At 45.1% G+C, this 26,792-nt stretch overlaps 1 protein-coding gene across 2 annotated transcripts in view; it reads right to left on the reverse strand.

Annotated features, from left to right (window-relative positions):
• Positions 1-26,792, reverse strand: part of myh11b (myosin, heavy chain 11b, smooth muscle) — a 169,961-nt gene that overhangs the window by 102,714 nt on the left and 40,455 nt on the right. For both annotated transcript variants that reach the window (XM_078240910.1, XM_078240911.1), the window contains exon 4: positions 15,411-15,438. In XM_078240910.1, the coding sequence (XP_078097036.1) occupies positions 15,411-15,438 (28 nt within the window). The remainder of the gene's footprint in view (positions 1-15,410; positions 15,439-26,792) is intronic.

Raw genomic sequence — 26,792 nt, forward strand, 5'->3', positions numbered from 1 at the left:
CATGGCAGTTGGTGGCATTTCAATTCAATTAATTCAAAATAAATCTGGAATTAAAAGCTGGTTTCATGGTCACCGTTACCGAGAATAAAACCCCATCCAGTTCACTAATGTCCTTTTCGGGAAGGAAATCTGCTGTCCTTATCCGGTCTGGCCCTGTGACTCCAGAGCCACAGCTGAACTCTGAACTCTTCTCTAAAATGGCCGCTCAGTTGTGCCAAACCGCCACAAAAAGTCAAAGAAGAAACAGCCTCCATCGTCACCGATCCAAAATCGTGGAATTCCATTCCTAAAAGCACTGCGTGTCATTGCCACTGCGCAAGGGGATGCCTCATCAACACTTTCTCAAGGGAAATTAGAATCATAGAATCATTACAGTGCAGAAGGAGGCCATTCGGCCCATCGATTCTGCACTAACCCACAATCCCACCCAGGCCCTATCCCCATAACCCTACTTATTTACCCTGACACTAATGGGCAATTTAGCATGGCCAATCCACCCAACCCGCACATCTTTGGAGTGTGGGAGGAAACCAGAGCACCCGGAGGAAACCCACGCAGATGCGGGAAGAACGTGCAGACTCCACACAGACAGTGACCCGAGGCTGGAATCGAACCCGGGTCCCTGGTGCTGTGAGGCAGCAATGCTAACCACTGTGCCATCGTGCCACCCTGGGGATAAGCAACAAATGCTGGTCTTGCTCACATTTCAATAAAGAATTTTAAACTGATACACTAAGACTTTGCTGATGTCTAACTGATAAGAATCACACTATCCATTGATTTTTGATATTTTGTTAAGACCTCCTTTAGCGCACTGTCGTACAGTGGGTGGGATTCTCCTGTCACGTGCCCCCCCCAGACCAGAAATTTCCACCCGAGCTCAACTGGCCTTTGAATGGTCTGCTGAATGTTCGGCCCATGTATCTAAGCATCTCACATATAACAAAATTACTCCCATAGATCATTTATAATGTGCACAATTCAATGCCCAGAATAACAGCGAGATGATTGACCAGTTAATCTGCTGGAAGGAGGAATGTTGTCCAGGACATTGTAGAATTCCTTCCTTGTTTGTCCTCAAATAATCAAACAGAATCTTTAATCAAATGGAACATTCCAACTTAATCTTCATATTTCATCAAAAGAAAGGCACAACCACAACAACATGGGGTGGGGGCATCATGGCACAGTGGTGAGCACTGCTGCCTCACAGCACCAAGGATCCGGGTTCAATTCCAGCCTCGGGTGACTGTGTGGAGTTTGCACGTTCTCCCCGTGTCTGTGTGGGTTTCCTCCGGATGTTCTGGTTTCCTCCCACACTCCAAAGATGTGCAGCTCAGGTGGATTGGCAGTGCTAAATTGATCCTAGTATCAGGGGATTAGGAGGGCAAATGCATGGGGTTACGGGGGATATAGTCTGGGTGGGATTGTGGTCGGTGCAGACTCGATGGGCTGAATGGCCTCCCTCTGCACTGTAGGGATTCTATGATTCTGTGAACAACACGTACTTTTAAAGTAGGTATTTACCTGTTGGTTCCTCATTATTGCCGCAGTACCAGGCTGAGTTGCCAGCCTAGATTATATGCTCAAATTAAGAGGTTAGGCCCTAAACCACAGCCTCCGTCTTTGAAGCAAATATACGACCCAGTTGGGTCAACTCGATACACATAAATATTGAGGAGCTGGATGGCTGTTCATTGGACAGATGAAAGGTGCCACTCTCGGATAGCTGCAACATTTACTCATCTTTCATCATTGGAATAGATTCTCAAGCAGTATCTCAGAAAAAGACTTTGGTAATTTACTTACCCACAAACATAGTAAATATTTTACAGATTAGCAATGGGAAGGTCTCCGTTAGTCGAGTTAATGGCCGGAATCTTATAACCGTTCGCACTGGTTCCATCCCACCGCAGTAAACGGAGATTTCGCCAGAAGCCAAATTCTCCAACCTCGCTGCAGCAGGAGCGTGGCGTGAACGGCTAGTAAGATCATACCCCAGAGTTTTACAGCACATAAAGGAGGCCCTTTGGCCCATCGTGTCTACGCCAGCCATCAAGCAGCTATTTATTCTAATCCCATTTTCCAGTACTTGGTCTGGATGCTATAGTGTTTCAAGTGCTCATCGAAATGTGGAGGGTTCCTGCCTCTATCACCCTTTCAGGCAGATTCCCACCACCCTCTGGGTGAAAAATCCTTTCTTAATTCCCCTCTAAATCTTCTGTCCCTTACCTTAAATCTCGTCCCCCCGGTTATTGACCCCTCTACAATGGGGAAAAGTTTCTTCCTCTCAACTCTATGATCCTCAAATTTTGTACACCTCAATCAGGTCCCCCCTCAGCCTTCTCTGCTCCAAGGAAAGCAACCCCAGTCCTAAGCAGCTTCTCTTTACAGCCCAGGCAAGTACCTTCACTCACGGTAAAGCTTCAAACATTATTGTCTACATCGTTCAATGTCAATTAGCACAAGAAACCAGGAATCTTTGTCATTTACTTAAAAGTCATCTTTGTCACTGAACTAACTTCTACCCTAATTCTCAACTCGTTTCGCATCAAAAACAATTCCAACAAGAGAAAGTGGCAATGCAGGTGGAGAAGGTAGTCAAGAAGGCATACGGCATGCTTGCCTTCATCGGCTGGGGCATTGAGTTTAAAGATTGGCAAGTCATGTTGCAGCTTTATAGAACATTAGTTAGGCCGTACTTGGAACATAGTGTTCAATTCTGGTCGCCACACTACCAGAAGGATGTTGAGGCTTTGGAGAGGGTACAGAAAAGATTTACCAAGATGTTGCCTGGTATGGAGGGCATTAGCTATGAGGAGAGGCTGGAGAGACTTGTTTTGTTCTCACTGGAATGATGGAGGTTGAGGGGTGACCTGATAGAAGTCTACAAGATTATGAGGGGCATGGACAGAGTGAATAGTCAGAAGGTTTTTCCCAGCGTTGCAAAGGGGGCATAGGTTTAAGGTGCGAGGAACAAGGTTTAAAAGAGATGTACGAGGCAAGTTTTCTTTTACACAGAGGGTGGTGGGGGAGGTAGTGGAAGCAGATATGACAGTGACATTTAAGGGGCGAGTTGACAAATACATGAATAGGATGGGAATGGGGGGAATGGGGGGGTTGGGGGGGGGGGGGGGGGTGGGGGGGATATGGTCCCTGGAAGGGTAAGGGGTTTTAGTTCAGTCGGGCAGCATGGTCGGTGCAGGCTTGGAGGGCCGAAGGGCCTGTTCCTGTGCTGTAATTTTCTTTGTTCAAGAGCCTAATATCTGTGACAAACAAAGCCAACAATGGAACATGCCTAGCCCCACTACAGGAAAGCGCTGTTTAAAATACATAAAATTACAAGAAGTTTTTACTTCCCACCCATTTCAGCTCAAGGGATTCAAAATAATTCAACTTGAATCTGATAGGATTTGGTAACAGAAAATTGGAACTGATCCAGAGACAGACTCTATCCCGAGAGAGAGAAGTACAATGTACCTTTCCGAAAAACTCCCGATCTCTCTGTTCCCGAAAACTACCAAAAAGCTACGCCAACATTGAATTTTGGAACGTATTTAAATCCGGGCAATTTGCTTTTTGCTCGTCTTTCAGAACATACGTTTTTTCCAGAGGTACTAAATGTCCGTAGAGGTATGATTTTTTTTCCGGAATAAGGCCAGTGTCATACAGTTTGTACTTCCTGCCTCTCTTCAAACAGATTACCTGTCTCCGGCCCTCTGCACAATCACTGGGACATTTCCTTATTTGGTGCACTTTGGAATAATTTCCCCCTAAAAGTGAACCGTATTGTAAAGATCAAGGCATTAAGATGGACGCACGGAAATGTTATTGAGTGGCTACTATTTATAAAGACTGACTGTGCTGACAGTCACAAACATGTTTCCTGTCGGGACTGGATGTATCTCTGATAAAGTAAAAACTGAAATGAAAGGCAACAGGCAGTCTGTCGCTGGCACTGTTTCCATAATTTGCACGAATCACACTCGCTAAAGTAGAAAACGTAGAAATTTGAGATTTGTTTGCATCTTTTGAGTGACATGCATGGTTACTAGTGGAGTCATTAAGTGCACCAACTCAATGTGAGCCACTGTGTAGGAGAATTTGGGAAATTGGTTGAGTGGCAGACGATAGTAAGTAGGGATACTGGGTGGGTACTCAGTTTGACAGGATGTGACTAGTGGTGTCCCACAAGGATCTGTATTAGGGCCTCAATTGTTCACAATATTACCAATTTGGATAATGACATAAAAAGTCATATATCTAAATTTTGCTAATGACACAAAGTCAGACGGCATTGTAGGCAATATTTTAAATTTTAAAGTTTATTTATTAGACTCACACCAACGCTTCTACTTTCTCTGGAGTTTAAGGAAATTTGGCATGTCAGTTACGACTCCCGCCAACGTTTACAGATGCACCATAGAAAGCATTCTTTCTGGTTGTATCACAGCTTGGTATGGCTCCTGCTCTGCCCAAGACCGCAAGGAACTACAAAAGGTCTTGAATGTAGCCCAATCCATCATGCAAACCAGCCTCCCATCCATTGACTCTACCTACACTTCCCGCTGCCTCGGCAAAGCAGCCAGCATAATTAAGGACCCCACACATCCCGGACATTCTCTCTTCCACCTTCTTCCATCGGGAAAAAGATACAAAAGTCTGAGATCACGTACCAACCGACTCAAGAACAGCTTCTTCCCTGCTGCCATCAGACTTTTGAATGCACCGATCTTGCATTAAGTTGATCTTTCTCTACACCCTAGCTATGACTGTAACACTACATTCTGCACTCTCTCCTTTCCTTCTCTATGAACGGTATGTTTTGTCTATAGAGCGCGCAAGAAACAATATTTTTCACTGTATACTAATACATGTGACAATAATAAATCAAATTACAAGTAGGCTTACATTAACACTGCAATGAAGTTACTGTGAAGATCCCTTGGTTGCCACACTGGTGCCTGTTTGGGTAGACGGAGGGAGAATTTAGCATGGCCAATGCACCAACCTGCACATCTTTCGGACTGTGGGAGGAAACCGGAGCACCCTGAGGAAACCCCCACAGACACGGGGAGAATGTCTGTGTGGAGTTTGCACAATCAGTCATGGCCGGAATCAAACCCATGACCCTGGCGCTGTGAGGCAGCAGTACTAACCACTGTGCCACCGTGCCGAGTGGATGATAGCATAAAATTATAAAGGGACATTGATAGACTAGGTGAATGGGCCAACTTGTGGCAGATGGCTTTCAATGTAAGCAAGCGTGAGGTTATCCATTTTGGACTGAAAAGGATAGATCAGGATAGTTTGTAGGTGGTATGGAGTTAAATACAGTAAATGTCCAAAGAGACTTGTGGCTTCAGGTGTATAAAATGCCACACACAGGTGCAGAAAATAATCAAGGCAGCTAATGGAATGCTGGCCTTTATATCTAAAGGGACGGAGTACAAGGATGCAGAAGTTATACAAAACCCTGGTTGGATCCCACTTGGAGTTACTGTGAGGAGATCTGGTCACCGCACCTTAGGAAGGATATATTGTCCTTGGAGGCAGTGCAGTGTAGGTTTACACGAATGGTACCTGGACTCGAGGGGTTTAATTATAAGGAAAAATGGCTTAAAAGCCCTAGAGTATATTTGATAATAATTCTGGTAAGAGTTTCATTGTGTCTACACACTGCTTCATGTGGCAACTGACACCTGCACTTGTTTCATCAGAATGAAGCTTTCCTTCCTGGTTCCCTACAACCAGTCACACGCCAAATACACATTACTGACAGACATCCATGGGGCAGCACGGTGGCACAGTGGTTAGCACTACTGCCTCACAGCTCCAGGGTCCCGGGTTCGATTCCCAGCTTGGGTCACTGTCTGTGTGGAGTTTGCACATTCTCCTCGTGTCTGCGTGGGTTTCCTCCAGGTGTTCTGGTTTCCTCCCGCAGTCCAAAGATGTGCGGTTAGGTTGATTGGCCAGGTTAAAAATTGCCCCTTAGAGTCCTGAGATGTGTAGGTTAGAGGGATTAGCGGGTAAATATATGGGGTAGGGCCTGGGTGGGATTGTGGTCGGTGCAGACTCGATGGGCCGAATGGCCTCCTTCTGCACTGTAGGGTTTCTATGATTTCTATGAAATATAATAAATAGGAGTAGGCCATTCAGCCCTTCAAGCCTGCTCCGCCATTCAATATGATCATGGACTTTCAGTATCCCACTCCTGCTTTCTCTCCATACCCCATGACCCCTTTAGCCACAAGGGCCACATCCAGCTCCCTCTTGAACATATCTGATGAACTGGCTCCAACAGCTTTCTGTGGTAGAGAATTCCACAGGTTCACAACTCTGAGTGAAGAATTTCTTCCCCATCTCAGTCCTGAATGGCTTACCTCTTATTCTTAGACTGTGACCCCTAGTTCTGCACTTCCCCAACATTGAGAACATTCTTCCCGCATCCAACCTGTCCAATCCCATCAGGATTTTATATGTTTCTGTGAGATCCCCTCTCATTCTTCTGAATTCCAGTGAGCACAAGCCCAGTCGATCCAGTCTCTCTTCAAATGTCAGTCCTGTCATTCCGGGAATCAGTCTGGGGAACCTTCGCTGGACTCTCCCAATCACAAGAATGTCCTTCCTTCGACTAAGAGATCAAAACTGTACACAATACTCAAAGTGTGGCCTCACTAAGGCCCTGTATAACTGCAGCAAGACATCCTTACTCCTGTACTCAAATCCTCTTGCTATGAAGGCCAGCATGCCATTGGCTTTCCTCTTCGCCTGTACCTGCCTGCCAAACTTCAGCGAATGTTATTAAGGCACCCAGGTCACGTTCCACTTCCCCTTTTCCTCAACTGCCGCCATTCAGATAATAATCTTCCTTCCTGTTTTTGCCACCAAAGTGGATAACCTCACATTCATCCACATTATATTGCATTTGCCAAGTATTTGCCCACTCAGCCAGCCTGTCCAAGTCAGGCTGGGGTTGGAAAATACTTTCAGCCTTTTCAGTGGGCCCCAGAGTTCAAGACAGGAAAAACACAGCTCACTGAGCTTTTGCTGCTAAATACTTGTGTAAATCATTTTAAAAACTGCTGAGTCAATCACCTTCATGGGAAGTTTATTTCAAACATTCACCATCTCAGCGTCAAGTTGTATATGCAATTTGTCCATTGTTGTTGTGCTCAATAATCTCTCAGAGTTCATTGAAACATAGAAACGAGAAGCAGGAGGAGGCCATTCGGCCCTTCGATCCTGCTCCGCCATTCATTTTGATCATGGCTGATCATTGAATTCAATATCCTGATCCCCCTCTTCCCCCCCCCCCCCCCCCCATATCCCTTGATCCCTTTAGCCCCAAGAGCTATATCTAATTTCTTTTTGAAACCAGACAACATTTTGGCCTCAACTACATTCTGTGGTAGTGAATTCCACACATTCACCACCCTCTGGGTGAAGAAATTTCTCCTCACTTCAGTTCTAAAAGGTTTACCCCTTATCCTCAAACTATGACCCCTAGTTCTGGACTCCCCCACCATTGGGAACATTCTTTCTGAATCCACCCTGTCTAACCCTGTTAGAATTTTATAAGTTTCTATGAGATCTCCTCTCACTTTTCTAAACTCCGGTTCAACTTGTCTTCATTTTTTAAGAACCTTGACCACCTCAGTAAGAGTACCATCTCCCACTCACCTCTGTTGGAAATCCTCAGGTTGGAAATCCTCAGGTATGTTATGAAGCCAGACTAGATCCCAATAATTTTTTATTTTTGGCATTCTGAAGAAAGGATGCTTCGCTCCAGGGGTCATTCCACTGACAAATTGGGATCATTTATCGATGATGTGGAGATGCCAGTGTTGGACTGGGGTAAACACAGCATGAAGTCTCACAACACCAGGTTAAAGTCCAACAGGTTTATTTGGTAGCACAAGCCACAAGCTTTCAGAGCGCTGCTCCTTCATCAGGTGAGTGGGATTTCAGTTCACAAACAGGGCATATATAGACACAAACTCAATTTACAAAATAATGGTTGGAATGCAAGTCTTTACACGTAATAAGTCTTAAAGGTACAGACAATGTGAGTTTAGAGAGGGTTAAGCACAGGTTAAAGAGATGTGTATTGTCTCCAGCCAGGACAATTAGTGAGATTTTGCAAGCCCAGGCAAGCTGTGGGGGTTACAGATAGTGTGACATGAACCCAAGATCCCGGTTGAGGCCGTCCTCATGTGTGCGGAACTTGGCTATCAGTCTCTGCTCAGCGACTCTGCGCTGTCGTGTGTCGTGAAGGTCGCCTTGGAGAACGCTTAGCCGAAGATCAGAGGCCGAATCTCTGTGACTGTTGAAGCGTTCCCCAACACTTCAGCGGTCATGGGGATTCGGCCTCTGATCTTCGGGTCAGCGTTCTCCAAGGCGGCCTTCACGACACACGACAACGCAGAGTCGCTGAGCAGAGATCGATAGCCAAGTTCCACACACATGAGGATGGCCTCAATCGGGATCTTGGGTTCATGTCACACTATCTGTAACCCCCACGACTTGCCTGGGCTTGCAAAATCTCACTAACTGTCCTGGCTGGAGACAATACACATCCCTTTAACCTGTGCTTGGCCCTCTCTCCATTCACATTGTTTGTACCTTTAAGACTTGATTACCTGTAAAGACTCACATTCCAACCATTATTTTGTAAATTGAGTTTGTGTCTGTATACGCCCTGTTTGTGAACTGAAATCCCACTCACCTGACGAAGGGGCAGCGCTCCGAAAGCTAGTGGCTTGTGCTACCAAGTAAACCTGTTGGACTTTAACCTGGTGTTGTGAGACTTCCTACCATCTTTTATCGAAACAAGCTTTCTTCATAAAGTTTAAATATATCCAAAACAAAGTAAAACAGTTTAACCGTTGGGCAATCTTTAAACACAAAAAGAAACAAATTCTAACTTATTCAGTTCCAATTAAGCAATATTTCTTTAATAGACTTAAACTCCACTTTAAAAATCCAGGGATACTTGCTTTGACTTGGGTTAACAGCTTTGGAGCTTCCAGAGAAAATTTGGAGAGAGAGAGAGAGACTTTGGAGAGGGCGTGGGATTTTGTAATCTCTCTTAGTAATGTAGATGTCTCTTGCAGCAATATGCTCTTGGTTTCCTGCACAAACATGCCTGTAATGTGATGACCAGAACTGCACACTGCACTTCAGATGGGATCAGCCACTCTATACAACTCGCACTTCTATTTGCTTTCTTTATTTCCCGTTGGACAGATAGTTTCGAACATCTGTCCACTCTTACCCACAATTTCCTTTCCTCTTGTCATATCAGCACCATTTAAAGAACAGTTCCAACATTCCTTTACCCATTTAATTGCCTTTCACTTGCGGGCATCAAATTTCATTCGCCGTTTCTTAAACTAGTTTCCCAGTTTCTAGAATTCCCTGCACTCGATCAGTTTGCCTTTGATTGTTTACACCCCCAATAAATGGTCTCCTCCTGTTCCTATTAAGTGCAGTCTCCATAATTGTAAAGACGCTCGTTTACCAGTTTAGGGAAAACATGACGGTTTATATACAGGTTAAAACTATACAGAGGCTTATACCCTCGTGGCTGCCATCAGCTCCCGAAGTGACTCTGAGTCCAGCAGGCCACACGCACTAGGATGATCCCCCATCCTGCTCCCCAATTGGTTCCCTTATTGTGACCCTTATTCTGAAGATTAAAAAGGACAATCACCACGGTAATGAACAGAAATCTCCAATGCAGAAGGAAAATCTGGTCACCATGGCGGCCAACGTTCCAACTTTCCCAGTGTAGTCTCTCCAGCACCACCTGCTCCTTCTGAACAGGTTGAATGTGTGATAGTTTGTTTGACCACAGAGGGCGTCTCACTCTTCAATGCCTAATCTGCTCAGTTTTTGGCTTTCTGTACAAACTGAGCACATTGGAACCCCACCAAAAAATTCCCCCCACGGTGGAATCTTGTATTTGCTTATGAAATGGGAAATGGGAATATTTCATTATGGTCCCAACATTAACGGCGACTATCACACAACTGACAGCTGCATTCTATTCAACGCTGACTGTTATTTATGTTCTGAGGTTTTCTTTAAGAACAGAGGAATTAGGGACAGAAGTCGGCAAATTCAGCCTTTTGAGCGCGCTCTGCCATTCAATCAGATCATGGCTGATCTCTCCTTGTTCCCCATATCCCTCTTTCCTTTTTATTATTAGAAATATATCTATCTCCTTATTGAAACCATTCAATGATTCAGACTCCACCGCGCTCTGGGGCAGCGAGTTCCACAAATTCACCCCCCTCTGCGAGAAGTAGTTCCTCCTCATCTCAGTTTTAAATCTACCGCCTCTCAACCTATCCCTGTGACCTCTTGTTCCAGATTGCCCCACAAGAGGAAACATTTGGTTGACATTTACTTCATCAATCCCCTTTAAAATGTTATATACCTCGATCAGATCCCCTCTCATCCTCCTAAACTCCAGCGAGTATAAGCCCAAACTTGAATCTCTCCTCATACCTCAATCCTTCCATTCCCGGAATCAATCTGGCGGACCTCCTCTAAATTGAAACCTAAACTAATTGGTCGGAGTTGTAATATATTTAATGAAAGCAGTCATTTCGTTTTTCTCCTCCATTGCAGTGTCGACCTCTTCCAGCCATTCTTCACGCGCAAGCCTAAACAAAGCTTGGAAAACTTGGTTACCATTCGGTGCGTCCCAGCTGAGCCAATATCTGCTCTCACCTGCTGACGTGCATCGTGTAGGAGTCACTGAGCAAGCTCGATAAGTTAAGCTGGCGCAAGCTGGAAACCTGCCGACATATTTCCAGTTTCAGCTTAGAAAAATGAGGCCAATAGTTGCACACTTCGTGACACCCAGACTGAGGAGTCACTCAGCGAAGACCAGTGGAGCCTTCGTGGTTTGTTTTGCTTTGCTCCATATTAGGCAATGCCTTTCATAACTCAGCATCTCAGAGAAAAAGTGAAGAACCACCAAGACCTTTTACAGTAATTTACAATCCCCTTTGTTTTCCTATACCATATTTATACTGGCCTGTCGCACCGTACTAACCGCCAACTGTAAACCCAAAGCCTCATCATTATGTCACACAGAAACTAAACAAATGTGAATCAATACTTATCCCTGTTAGAACAAAGTACAGCACAGGAACAGGCCCTTCGGCCCTCAAGCCTCTGCCAATCATGATGCTCAAAAAACCCTTCTGTCCTTACTCGGTCCGTATCCCTCTATTCCCTTCCTATTCATGCACCCATCCAGATGCCTCTTAAATGTTGCTAATGTTCCTGCTTCCACCACCTCTTCTGACAGCGTGTTCCAGACACCCACCACTCTCTGCGTGAAAAACTTCCCCCGCACATCTCCCTTAAACTTTCCCCCTCTCACCTTGAACCGGTGCCCCCTTGTAATTGACACTTCCATCCTGGGAAAAAGCCTCTGACTATCCACCCTGTCTGTGCCTCTCATCATTTTGTAGACCTCTATCAGGTCTCCCCTCAGCCTCCGTCTTTCCAGTGAAAACAATCCTAGTTTATTCAAAGTCTCCTCATAGTCAACACCCTCGAGACCAGGCAACATCCTGGTGAACCTTCTTTACACTCTCTCCAAAGCTTCCATGTCCTTTTAGTAGTGTGATGACCAAAACTGCACACAACACTCCAAATGCGCCCTAACCAAGATTTTGTATAGCTGCAACATGATTTCCCAACTCTTGTACTCAATGCCCTGATCAACGAAGGCAAGCATGCCATATGCCTACTTAATCACCTTGGCCACCTGTGTTGCCACTTTTGGGGAACTGTGGACCTGCACGCCCAGATCCCTCTGTGTGTTAATGTTCCAAAGGATTCTGCCATTTACAGTAGAGTTCACATCTATATTTGATCCTCCAAAATGCATCACCTCACATTTGTCTGGATTAAACTCCATCTGCCATTTCTGTGCCCAGGTCTCCAATCTATCAATATCGTGTTGGATCCTCTGACAATCCCCGGCACTATCAACAATTCCACTATTCTTTGCGTCATCCGTAAACTTACAAATCAGACCACCCACATTTTCCTCCAGATCATTTATATATGCGACAAACAACAGATGTCCCAGCACTGATCCCTGGGGAACACCACTAGCTACAGATCTCCATTCTGAAAAAAATACGCTTCCATCATTACTCTGTCTTCTACAACCAAGCCAGTTCTGTATCCATCCAGCCAGCCCACCCCGAATCCCTTGTGATTTTAGTTTTTGTACCAGTCTACCATGTGGGACCTTGTCAAATGCTTTACTAAAGTTCATATAAACTATATCCACAGCCCTTCCCTCATCAATTATCTTTGTCATCTCTTCAAAAAGCTCAATCAAGTTGGTGATACATGACCTTCCCTGTACAAAACCATGCTGCCTCTCACTAACTAGTCCATTTTCTTCCAAATGTGCATATATCCTGTCCCTCAGTATCTTCTCCAAAAGCTTCCCCACCACTGATATCAGGCTCACCGGCTTATAGTTTCCTGGATTATCCCTGCTTTCTTTCTTTAACAAGGGAACAACATTGGCTATTCTCCAGTCCTCTGGAACCTCGCCTGTGGTCAAAGAGGATGTGAAGATATCTGATAATGGCCCAACTATTTTTCCCCTTGCTTTCCGCAGTAACCTGGGATAAATCCCATCCGGCCTCGGGGATTTGTCTACCTGAGGGACATTTGGTGCTCAGTATGCGCAAAACAGCTCAACAGAAACATTCTAGCTTGATAACCCTGCACCTTTCCTTCTTTACAATGTTACACTATTTTATAATCCTCTATATGTGTGGCACGGTGGTTAGCACTGCTGCCTCACTGCTCTAGGGACCTTGGTTCAATTCCTGGCTTGGGTCACTGCCTGTGCAGAGTCTGCACATTCTCCCCGTGTCTGCGTGGGTTTCTTCCAGGTGCTATGGTTTCCTCCCACAGTCCAAAGATTTGCGGGTTAGGTGGATTGGCCATGCTAAATTGCCCCCTCGTGTCCAAGATGTGTAGGTTAGGAGGGTTAGTGGGATAAATACGTGGGGTTACAGGAAAGGGCCTGGTTGGGATGTTCTGTTGGAGAGTTGGTGCAGACTTGATGGGCTGAATGGCCTCCTTCTGCACTGTAGGGATTCAGTGATTTAACACAATTTGAACAACTTCAGTAGATGCACAATTCAGGACTGAACTCAAAATTTCAAATATTCTTCAAACTGATGTAAATTTGAATTTCTGAACAACCTAGTTTTCTAACTCAGTTTGAACCAGCCTTTTAACATGGGGAGGGGTCTTGCTGTTTGGATTCTCTTCAACACTCAACTAATGATCAATGTTTTCTTTCTGAATTGTTAAAAAAAACACCTGTGAAGAAGAAAAAGCTGAAAGGAGCGAATGGACAGGAGGAAACCCATGCAGACACGGGGAGAATGTGCAGACTCTGCACAGGCAGTGACCTAAGCCGGGAATTGAACCCAGGTCCCTAGAGCAGTGAGGCAGCAGTGCTAACCACCGTGCCACACATACAGGGGATTATTCAAGGCCTGATGGTCAATATTTTAGGGTGGCACACGATCGTACAACTTTAACACTTTTGCCGATTAATTAACCAATAAAGTTTCAATGTGAAAACAGTGAGGGATCTTACCACGGTCAGAAAGTTAAGGTTTTAACGATACCACTTACCCCCTCCCTATTCATGGGTCTCCCACATCCCCAAAGAATTCCAATAGATTCATTGTATGTGGAATTCTTTATCACAGCATGTTCAAGGCTGAAATGGGGAGGTGGTGGCCGCATGGTATGGTCACTGGACTAGCAATCTAGAGAGCCAGGGTAATGCTCTGGGGACCCCGGTGCAAATCCCACCACAGCAGATGGTGAAATTTGAATTCAATAGAAATCTGGAATTAAAAGTCTAACAATGACCATGAAACCATTGTCGATTGTCGGAAAAACCCATCCGCTTCATTAATGTCCTTTAGGGAAGGAAATCTGCCGTCCTTACCTGGTCTGGTCTACATATGACGCCAGACCCACAGCAATTCTTAAATGCCCTCAGGGATGGGCAATTAATGCTGGCCCAGCCAACACCACCCACATCCCAGGAATAAAAAAGGCATTTTTAATCAGTAAGGGAATCAAGGGTTGCGGGGATAAGGCGGGAAAGTGGAGCTGCAATTATCACATCAGAACAATCATGATCAATCATGGAGGGATGTCAGAAGTTACAGAGGGACATTGATAGGATGCAAGACTGGGCGGAGAAGTGGCAGATGGACTTCAACCCAGATAAATGCGTAGTGGTCCATTTTGGCAGGTCAAATGGGATGAAGGAGTACAAAATAAAGGGAAAGACTCTTAGTACTGTAGAGGATCAGAAGGACCTTGGGGTCCGGGTCCATAGGACTCTAAAATCGGCCCCGCAGGTGGAGGAGGTGGTTAAGAAGGCGTATGGTGTGCTGGCCTTTATCAATCGAGGGATTGAGTTTAGGAGTCCGGGGATAATGATGCAGCTATATAAGACCCTCGTCAGACCCCACTTGGAGTGCTGTGCTCAGTTCTGGTCGCCTCATTACAGGAAGGATGTGGAAAAGATTGAAAGGGTGCAGAGGAGATTTACAAGGATGTTGCCTGGATTGAGTGGCATGCCTTATGAGGATAGGCTGAGGGAGCTCGGTCTTTTCTCCTTGGAGAGATGTAGGATGAGAGGAGACCTAATAGAGGTATATAAGATATTGAGAGGCATAGATCGGGTAGACTCTCAGAGGCTTTTTCCCAGGGTGGAAATGGCTGCTACGAGAGGGCACAGGTTTAAGGTGCTGGGGTGTAGGTACAGGGGAAATGTTAGGGGGAAGTTTTTCACACAGAGGGTGGTGGGCGAGTGGAATCGGCTGCCGTCAGTGGTGGTGGAGGCAAACTCAATAGGGTCTTTTAAGAGACTCCTGGATGAGTACATGGGACTTAATAGGATGGAGGGTTATAGGTAGGCCTAAAAGGTAGGGATATATTCGGCACAACTTGTGGGGCCGAAGGGCCTGTTTTGTGCTGTAGTTTTTCTATGTTTTTCTATGATCTCATTGAGTGGTAGAACAGACCTGATGGACCGAATGGCCTTCTTCTTTTCCTATGTCTCGTGGTCTTAGATGCGAGCTACCTTTCTGAAACACACTCTGGTTGGAGTTCTTGATTGTACATCTTTTTAAAGATTATATTTGCGTTATTTACCCCACATTGAATGAATTCTCCAGCCCCCAGTCCCCACCCCTCCCTCCTTCACCACTTCCATAGTATTGAAAAATAATGTGTAGAGGAGTCAAATATGATCCATTCTAAACACGTTTAATAAAACAGCAAATGTTACAAAGAGTTAAAAGGGGAAGTGTTTTACTCACGTGCACAATATTGACTGATCCTCACGGTCTGTAAAAGAAAGGATTCAAATCACAAGCTGAAAGCGGGTGAATTTTCTACCTACAGTCTGTCATTTGCAATCTAACACAAAGATTTGTTGCTGCATTCACCAATAAGCCTGGAGTGCACATGAGGACCCTGAGAAAAATAATTAATTATCACTCATTAATTCACCTAGCTTCACAAATTGAGGGGTTTAATTTCAAAATCCCTTCATCCGTCTCCCAGTCTGAGGACGGGCATCCTTGCTATTGAGGGAGTCCAGCGAAGGTTCACCAGACTGATTCCTGGAATGGCAGGACTGACATTTGAAGAGACTGGGCTTGTACTCACTGGAATTTGGAAGAATGAGAGGGGATCTCATAGAAACATATAAAATCCTGATGGGACTGGATATTTATTTAGCCAAGCTATTCCATCTTGTAACAGCCAAATTATTCCATCTTGTGACCCAGTAAGGGTCAATGTGAAGTTTATACAGGACTAGATGCAGGAAGAATGTTCCCAATGTTGGGGAATTCCAGAGCTAGAGGTCACGGTCTAAGAATAGGGGGTAAGGCATTCAGGACTGAGATGAGGAAGAACTTCTTCACCCAGCGAGTTGTGAACCTGTGGAATTCTCTAGCACAGAAAGTTGTTGGGGGCCAGTTCATTAGATATGTTCAAGAGGGAGCTGGACACGGCCCTTGTGGCTAAAGGGATCAAGGGGTCTGGAGAGAAAGTGGGAGTGGGATACTGAAAGTGCATGATCAGCCATGATCATATTGAATGGTGGTGCAGGCTTGAAGGGCCGAATGGCCTACTCCACCTATTTTCTATAAATTCATTCACAACAGGGGAGTCTCACCACATGAACAAATTGGCTTAATTTATTATAACTTCTTTAACGCTTTTCTATCTTGGTTTGTTTCCCTTCACCTATTATCTTTAATCAAACAATTGACCATTGTCAATCCCGATTGCATTGTTGAGGCTTCAGTGTAACTGTTGGTGGGCAATAAATGCGGCCTTGCCAATGTTAGCCATATCCCAAGAACCAACAATAAATCTCCAACGCCTGTCCCCTTGTTGTCAAACACAATGGAATTGGCTTCATTCTTAGCTGTCTTTGTACATGTGCATTGACATATGCAGTTGACATAAGTAGACATGATGAGGACAGGATTTCACTTGACTGACATACCCTGGATGGTTGAATAACCTGTCGATATTTATTGCCAAGGCTGACAGGTGAATAATAGCAGCACAGTGGTTAGCACTGCTGCCTCACAGCGCCAGTGACCTGGGTTCGATTCCTGTCTTGTGCCACTGTCTGTGTGGAGTCTGCACATTCTCCCCATGTCTGTGTGGGTTTCCCCCAGGTGCTCCAGTTTCCTCCCACATTCTGAAAGATGTGCTGGTTCGGTGCACTGTCCTGAACAGGTGCCAGAGTGTGGCGACTAGATGAATTTCACATTCACTTCATTGCAGTGTTAATGTAAGCCTTATTTGTAACTAATAAATAAACTTTAACTTAGCCAAGTTACCCGAGAAATTGCCCAGCAAAGAATTATATCCCAGCCAAGACCCAAGGCCTTTGGATGAACAAAGGTGAAAGTTGGGAAAGAAAAATATTCCACTGATATTATATTAGCGTAATTACATTGCAGGTTTATGAAGATGTAAAGAGGATGTCTGCTGAATAGAAATCATAGAAACCCTACAGTGCAGAAGGAGGCCATTCGGCCCATCGAGTCTGCACCGACCACAATCCCACCCGGGCCCTACCCCCATAACCCTACATATTTTTATGCGCTAATCCCTCTAATTTACGCATCCCGGGACACTAAGGGACAATTTAGCATGGCCAATCAACCTAACCCGCACATCTTTGGACTTTGGGAGGAAACCGGAGCACCCGGAGGAAACCCACGCAGACACGAGGAGAATGTGCAAACTCCACACAGACAGTGACCCAAGCCGGGAAGCGAACCCAGGTCCCTGGAGCTGTGAAGCAGCAGTGCTAACCACTGTGCCACCGTGCCACCCAATATGGAGTTGCAGTTTGATTGTTAAATATGAATACTTTGAGGTTGTGTTGAACTAAGCACTTTTTAACCATCAAACCCAGCTTCAGGTGGAAATCCCCACATGCCCGAGGTTATAACTCACATTCCATTCGTTTTCTAGATATAATGACCAAATTAGCATTTACATTTTAAACATGAGGGGTTACAACCATATGGGGCGGAATTCTACCTGCTCGCCCCGCCCATCGATGGGACGGGGGCAGGGCCTCACTGCCACTCTGCAGTAGCAGGGGCCTGACAGCTCTCTCTGTCTATCTGCTAATGAGCATGTGCAGCATCAGAGGTCTGCACATGCGCAATACCTCCCTCTGCAGGCTGTCTGGTGGGTTAAGCCCCGCCCACAGCCTTTCTGGCCAGAAACTGACGAGCCCATCTTTTCAGAGACAGAGTGCATAAGATTGGGCGTGAAAACACCCAAGAACACACCCAAAAAATGGATCTAGAACACTCCCATTTTCAGACTAGCTGGACACAGAAAAAAATCTCGTAAACTTCCACCCATGGTGGAATGCTGCTCAACACAAGGTCGGGTTTTGTGACTTCTGGCTTTCCTGGTTGAAAAGGAAAGTATATGGGGAACAGCAGTCGGCCATTTGGCCTTCTGAGCCTGGCTGATAATCTTTCAGTGCCATTTTCCCGCACTGTCCCCATATCCCTTCATGTCTTTACCATCTAGAAATGGAAACACAGATGAATTTACTCTGTTTTATTCGAACATATTCATGTCACTGAAGCATTCAGCACCCTCTCCTTTCCTTCTCTATGAATGGTATGCTTTTTAAAAATGTATTAACGTCACAAGTGGGCTTACATTAACTCTGCAATGAAGTTACTGTGAAAATCCCCTAGTCGCCACACTCTGGTGCCTGTTCGGGTACACAGAGGGAGAATTTAGCATGGCCAATGCACTTAACCAACACGTCTTTCGGATTGTGGGAGCACCCGGAGGAAACCCACGCAGATACGGGGAAAATGTGCAGACTCCGCACAGACAGTGACCCAAGCCGGAAATGGAACCCAGGTCCCTGGTGCTGTGAGGCAGCAGTGCTAACCACTGTGCCACCGTGCCGCAGCGCGCAAGAAACAATACTTTTCACTGTATCCCAATACACGTGACAATAATAAATCAAATAGTTTTTAAATGTTCATTAAATTTAAAGAGAGAGTAATCTGGATTTAGCGTGAGTGAAACTGGTCTACACCAGTAACCCAAAACAAGCTCATTGTGCATCAGCAGCCAATGCATTTCGTCACCATTTTCGTGAAAGCAAACAGGAAAAGATTGTTCAGGCAGGGTGTACAATGAGCTGTTGATTTACGTCAGCCCATTTAGTGCGACAGTGTGTTCACCAATTCAACACGCAACATTCTGTAACCACTTTCTAAAATGTCCCAACAAACATTTGGGCTCAACATCCCTGGGTTCAGAAGGGTTCCAGCACAAATAGCTACAATCAAGGTTTCTGCTATCTCTCATCAGAATTTCACACTGTTTTTGTTTTGAGATTAAAGGGATTGAAATATTTTTTTCCAATTGCACCGATATAAAAGCAAGAATTCTTCAGTGAAATTGAGGATTAGTTAAATAACATTCCAAGCTTTGCTCACATTGCCCAGCGAGGCACTGGATTATTTTGGTGATCAGAAGTGGTGTTAATGCTATCAGTACTTTTCATCAAAACTTAATAATAGTCTCTAAGATTCTGTGAAGTTAGGACCAGTCACCCAACAAAGGGTCAGTGACTGCAGCAGGTATTAACAAGAGTCTGATCAATGCTGGGAAACTCCATTACTGCCACTGATAGTTAAAACTAATTTCAGGCAGATCACCAAAGTGTTTACGAATTCCAAATTCACCTTGCCAGATTGATGCGAGCCACATAGAAAGGCCAGGTCAGAAAGAGAACTGGGCACTATGGAGGAAGAGATTTTTAAGATTCAGAATTGCATCCAGATTAAACAATAGATCAGAGGCTGAACAAGTCAATACTTCACTGTACAATAAAGTCAAGTGGAGATAGAGGTTGAATTTCATAGAATAGAATTTCACAGAATCCCTACAGTGCAGGAGGAGGCCATTCAGCCCATCAATCCTGCACTGACAACAATTCCACCCAGGCCCGATCCCGACAACCCCATGTATTTACCCTGCTTGTTCCTCTGATACTAAGGGGCAATTTAGCATGGCCAATCAACCTAACCCGCACATCTTTGGATTGTGGGAGGAAACCGGAGCACCCAGAGGAAACCCACGCAGACACGAAGAGAATGTGCAAACTCCACACAGACAGTGATCCAAGCCGGGAATCGAACCCAGGTCCCTGGAGCTGTGAAGCAGCAGTGCTAACCACTGTGCTACCGTGCCACATCTGACGAAGGTAGATATTGACTATCTACCTTGTCTATGCCCCTCATTATTTTAAAGACTTCTATAAGGTCACCCCTCAGCTTCCTATGCTCCAGAGAAAAAAGTCCCAGTCTATCCAGCCTCTCCTTATAACTCAAACCATCAAGTCCCGGTAGCATCCTAGTAAATCTTTTCTGCACTCTTTCTAGTTTAATAATATCATTTCTATAATAGGATGACCAGAATTGCACACAGTATTCCAAGTGTGGCCTTACCAATGTCTTGTACAACTTCAACAAGACGTCAACTCCTGTATTCAATGTTCTGACCGATGAAACCAAGCACGCTGAATGCCTTCTTCACCATTCTGTCCACCTGTGACTTCACTTTCAAGGAGTGATGAACATATATCCGTAGATCTCTTTGTCCTGTAACTCTCCCCAATGCCCTACCATTAACTGAGTAAGTCCTGCCCTGGTTCAATCTACCAAAATGCATCACCTCGCATTTGTCTAAATTAAACTCCATCTGCCATTCGTCAGCCCACTGGCCCAATTGATCAAGATCCTGTTGCAATTGGAGATAACCTTCCTCACTGTCCACTATGCCACCAATCTTGGTGTCATCTGCAAACTTACTAACCATGCCCCCTATATTCTCATCCAAATCATTAATATAAATGACAAATAACAGTGGACCCAGCACTGATCCCTGAGGCACACCGCTGGTCACAGGCCTCCAGTTTGAAAAACAACTCTCTACAACCACCCTCTGGCTTCTGTCAAGAAGCCAATTTTGTATCTATTTAGATACCTCACCTTGGATCCCGTGAGATTTAACTTTATGCAACAACCTACCATGCGGTACCTTGTCAAAGATCTTGCTAAAGTCCACGTAGACAACATCAACTGTACTGCCTCATCTACCTTCTTGGTTACCCCTTCAAAAATGAAACTGGAGAGACATGATTTTCCACTCACAAAGCCATGCTGACTGTCCTTAATCAGTCCTTGCATCTCTAAATGTCTGTAGATCCTGTCTCTCAAAATACCTTCCAACAATTTACCCACCACAGATGTGAGGCTCACTGGTCTGACTTCTCTTGAACCACGGCAGTCCTGTGTAACACACTGGGACATTTCACTGCCTTAGAGGCTCCAGTTAAATTGCTGCTGTAATTTATTGATTTTTGGATGTGTCCCATTCTGTGCCTTTTTGCACCCTTTGCCAACCTTGCAAATCTCCCATGCTGTGCAGTCACTAATCCCTTCAATTACTTAGGAAAATACCATAGCTGACAGCAGCAACTTTAATGGGGACGATTAAAATCTCCGCCAAGATAACTGGGTTGTGCAGCCTTTCATGAGCAACATTCTTGGAGTTTTATAATTGTTGCACTGTTTAAACAGCCATTATTAATTTCCGTGGCTTAGTTGGTGAAGATAACTTTAAAAGGTCAACAGCTGATAGCGGTGTATCTCTGGTCAGGAGGTTCCTGTGACCTGGCTAAGGGAGTGGGAAACTTCTTGATTCGTGTTTCCGAGGGACTGGGAATTGGTTTAATTTGTGTTTGGGTTTAGTTAGCGGAAGTGAAAACGCCCGGAGGCCCAGTTCTCACTCCAGGTTTAGCACCAACTCCGCTTGGATTGGTTGGTTTATTTATGAGATGGTACAATTACTGTAGAGAATGCGCCGGGACCCTGACAAACTTTGAGACTGTTTCCCCCCCCCCCCCGCCTTTGCCAAAATAAAAAACTTGCTGTGACATTTTCCTTTCACATGCCGTGGTGGTTTCTGGTTCCGATTTAGTTTCTGGCTGACTTATGGTGCAGTTGGCTGGAAAATGCACTTGGGGAAGTGCTTCAAGAAAAAATAAAAATGCTTTTGTCTCTCATTCCAGTGATTGTATGTGAGAGAGAGAATTTGGAAAGCCCACAGAAATCTATCACTATATTAAGCCAGCTCAGAAGATGGAGAGACGGCGTGGGCAGTATGATTCAGCAAGATGGGTCAGTCCTGGTCAGCTTTTTCCTGTGATTTAGAACACAATGTCTCAACTTGATGGTTTCCCAGTGACGTCACTGAGAACAGATGGAATGAATCCAATCTCAATTCCAGTTACTTTGGAGCAAATTAAACCAGTCCTAGATGGCAGGACTTGTGAACTTTTGTTTCGCTGATTAGAAGTAAAAAGAATGTTTAGAATGGGGTTGAGGTAACCCCGATACCACAATCCTGTCGTGTACTGTAAACACCATCAACAATTCAGTACATCAGATCACTGCTGCTAACCCTCTAGCCTGTTCACTCAGCAACATCAGATCAGAGGGGCAGCACGGTGGCACAGTGGTTAGCACTGCTGCCTCACAGTGCCTAGCACTGCTGCCTCACAGTGCCAGGGACCCGGGTTCAATTCCCGGCTTGGGTCACTGTCTGTGTGGAGTTTGCACATTCTCCCCGTGTCTGCGTGGGTTTCCTCCGGGTGCTCCGGTTTCCTCCCATGCTCCAAAGATGTGCAGGTTAGTCATGGTAAAAACTGGTCATCCAATCACCCAAAAATTGATCATGATAAGTTGACCCTAGTGTCAGGGGGATTAGTAGGCTAAATATGTGGGATTGCGGGAACGGGGCCTGGGTGGGATTGTGGTCAGTGCACACTCGATGGGCCGAATGGCCTCCTTCTGCACTGTAGGGATTCTATGATCATGTGGAGTTGCTGGCGTTGGATTGGAGTGGGCACAGTAAGGAGTCTCACGACACCAGGTTAAAATCCAACAGGTTTATTTGGTATCACGAGCTTTTGGAGCGCTGTTCCTTCATCAGGTATGCCGTGTTTGTGAACTCTACCTCTCCACTCACCTGATGAAGGTGCAGCGCTCCAAAAGCTCATGATTCCAAATAAACCTATTGGACTTTAACCTGGTGTCATGAGACTTTTACTGAGCAATATCAGAGATAGAGGTTTACAGCATGGAAACAGGCCCTTTGGCACCACTTGTCCATGCTGCCCAATTTTTACCACTAAGCTAGTCCCAATTGCCCGCATTTGGCCCACATCCCTTTATACCCATCTTACCCATGTAACTGTCTCGAAAACCGTACCCGGCTCTACTACTGCTTCTGATAGCAGATGGGTTTATACTCGCTGGAGTTTAGGAGGATGAGAGGGGTTCTGATCGAGGTATAAAATGTTAAAAGGGATCGATAAACTCAAAGTAGACCAAATGTTTCCGCTTTGGGGCAATCTTGAGCAAGAGGTCACAGGTATAGGTTGAGGCGGTAGATTTAAAACTGAGATGAGGAGGAGCTACTTCTCGCAGAGGGTGGTGAATTTGTGGAACTCGCTGCCCCAGAGCGCGGTGGAGTCTGAATCATTGAATGGTTTCAAGGAGGAGATAGATATATTTCTAATAAAAATGATAAGGGGATATGGGGAACAGGTGGGGAGGTGGATTTGAACCAGGGAGAGATCAGCCATGATCTGATTGAATGACGGAACAGGCTCGAAGGGCTGAATGTATCTAGTTCCTATGGATGTCAACAAATGTTGCTTTTCTAAAAAAGATACTTGACTCTAGTTGCAGTAGCTTCAGGAGAATGTGACGTTTATCCAAAGCTTCTGCATCAAAAGTAGCTTTGACCAAGACCTGAAGCATGTCAAATCTCAATAAAGTTATTCTCTGGACTGGCTTCTGCTGAATAGTATGAAGCGAGGATTGGGGGTGGAATTGTTGGTTAATGGGATCATGGTGAATTGTCTGTGTCACACAGTTCCCGATTCATTTCTCTTTGAAGTGAATATGTAAAACAATCCAGCCATCTGCTGGGAGTCTGTTTTACCACTAAACCAAATTCACCCCCAGACTCTGTGGAAATACAGAACATTGCTCATTGAATTATTGCACAAACATTTTAGATTAATACAAGCGGACCTTCATTATTAACAGAAGTTGAAGTCAATCACACAAAAGAAAGAAAATAAATCACACAGGAATCTTTATAAAGCTATATTGTGATAAGATTTCCGCATTTTTCCTTGCACTAACCCCAAGACAGCATTTGGCAACTTACTCCGAAACGTTAACCAATATTATTCTCGAGGTGACTATCAGGGGCAAGCGACAGGGAAACTGTCAGAGATATTTCCCTTACTATTGATCGTCTCTCTCCACGTGGGTGGCATGGTGGCACAGTGGTGAGCAATGCTGCCTCACAGCGCCAGGGACCTGGGTTCGATTCCCGGCTCGGGTCACTGTCTATGTGGAGTCTGCACGTTCTCCCTGTGTCTGCGTGGGTTTCCTCCGGGTGCTCCGGTTCCCTCCCACAGTCCAAAGATGTGCAGGTTAGGTTGATTGGCCATTCTAAATTGCCCCTTAGTGTTGGGGGGATTAGCAGGGTAAATGCCTGGGTGGGATTGTGGTCGGTACAGGCTCAATGGGCTGAATGACCTCCTTCTGCACTGCAGGGATTCTATGATTCAATTTGGAAGATTCTGAGTGAAAGCCAGACTGAGTTTGGGAGTTTTCGATTAATCTCACACAATCTTCTGATGGAGCCAATCAGTATTCCAACACGAATGAAGTTATTATTTAAATCACCAATGACTTATCTTTTTATAGTGTTTTTAACATTAAAAATCTGGAACGCATTTCACTAGAGCATAATAAGACAAAATATATCACCCAACCAAATAAGGGATGTTTGGTCAGATGACCAAACGTTTGGTCAAACAGATGTAATAGGAAGAAAGCGAGGCAGTGATGGAGAGCTGAAGAGAGGGAATTCTAGAGTTTAGGGCCTAGTCTGAGACGTTTTATTCCAAGCTAAAGTATGATTTAGCATTCAGATGGCATTTCTCAGCTTGATCTAAGAATGCAGGGTTTTTAAAATTCACAATAGTACACATTAGTCACAGTAGAATCATAGTATCCTACAGTGCAGAAGGAGGCCATTCGGCCCATCGAATCTGCACTGATCACAATCCCACTCAGACCCTATCCCTACAACCCCATATATTTACCCTAGCCAGTGCCCCTGACACTAAGGGGCAATTTAGCACCTAACCCACACACCTTTGGACTGTGGGAGGAAACCGGAGCACCCGGGAGGAAACCCACGCACACACAGGGAGAATACGCAAACCCCGCACAGACAGTGACCCAAGCTGGGAATCGAACCCTTGTCCCTGGCGCTGTGAGGCAGCAGTGCCAACCACTGTGCTGCCCCGAATGTCAAAGTCAATGGAGCTGCAAAAGTCCATAAGAAATAGGAGCAGGGGTAGGCCATCTAGCCCCTCGAGCCTGCCCTGCCATTCAATAAGATCATGGCTGATCTGAAATGGATCAGTTCCACTTACCCGCCTGATCCCTAGAACCCCTAATTCCCTTACCGATCAGGAATCCATCTATCCGTGATTTAAACATATTCAACGAGGTAGCCTCCACCACTTCAGTGGGCAGAGAATTCCAGAGATTCACCACCCTCTGAGAGAAGAAGTTCCCCTCAACTCTGTCCTAAACTGACCCCCCTTTATTTTGAGGCTGTGCCCTCTAGTTCTAGTTTCCTTTCTAAGTGGAAAGAATCTCTCCACCTCTACCCTATCCAGCCCCTTCATTATCTTATAGGTCTCTATAAGATCCCCCCTCAGCCTTCTAAATTCCAACCGTTTCCACAGTTCCAAATTCCACAGTTGTCTGTCCAGGAGAGACGATGGCCGAGTGGTATTATTGCTAGACTATTAATCCAGAAACTCAGCTAATGCTCTGGGGACCCGGATTCGAATCCCGCCACGGCAGTTGGTGGAATTTGAATTCAATAAAAAATATCTGGAATTAAGAATCTACTGATAACCATTGTCGATTGTCGGAAAAACACTCATGTCCTTTAGGGAAGGAAATCTGCCGTCCTTACCCGGTCTGGCCTACATGTGACTCCAGAGCCACAGCAATGTGGTTGACTCTCAACTGCCCTCCAAGAGCAACTGGGGATGGACAACAAATGCTGGCCAACCAGTGACACCCACGAATGAGTAAAGAAAATCGGAAATAAACTGTTTTGCGTCTTCGTCTCTTGTTCAAGGACGACCAGTAAACAGAGCAGTCAGAAGGCATTGTCTGATTTTATTTGTATTTATCATGATTTTAATAACTTCCTATGTATACAGGCAGTGCCAAATTAATTCCTGCAACTATCTGCAGTTTACAGCATTTCCTATCTAAACTTGCTGGGAGACACGCAATCAGCAATAAATATGTTCAGCTTTATGATTGGTTCTGCTCAGTAAACTAGAGGTTTCATTTCTAACACACAGGACACCTCCCCCTTTGGGAAATTTGCCTCTATCACCACTTTTTATCAGTAAACCCGTGCCTTGGGAACGTTTACCAAGTATTCTCTTGGGATCTGCAAATAAATGCTTAAACATTCCTCCAGTTTCCTGTTTATCTCCTTAGTGTTTTGCATTGGCGATTTACTGTAACTTAGAATCAACGACTACCTTAAATGGAAGTGAAATAAGCAGAAGGGAGATCCAGTCTGCAGCAAGCTGATGCTCGCTCCTGTACACTTGGCTACGATACTGGAAGATAGGCTAACTTCTCTGATGAAGGAGGATTGATCAATGTTGTGAAATGGGGCAGCGCACACACAGGTTAGAGTGCACTAAAGTAACAAAAAAAAAAATGGGGTCTGGGATATCACCTATGCAGCAAGCTCTTCAACCTAGCAGAAGGAAGGATTTAGCTACACCAAACTCTGACATTGCTCCAAGTGGCTCGCTATGGAGCATTAGGGCCTGCCTGTAAGTTGGCTGTCTTAAGTCTGTTAGCTGGGGAATATGCGGTTTCTTTTATCCTTCATGGGATGCGTGCGTCGCTGGCTGGGCCTGCATTTATTCCCCATTGCTGTGGCTCTGGAGTCACATGTAGGCCAGACCAGGTAAGGATGGC

The sequence above is a fragment of the Mustelus asterias genome, chromosome 23, assembly GCF_964213995.1.
Source record: "Mustelus asterias chromosome 23, sMusAst1.hap1.1, whole genome shotgun sequence".
NCBI classification, from domain to species: Eukaryota; Metazoa; Chordata; class Chondrichthyes; order Carcharhiniformes; family Triakidae; genus Mustelus; species Mustelus asterias.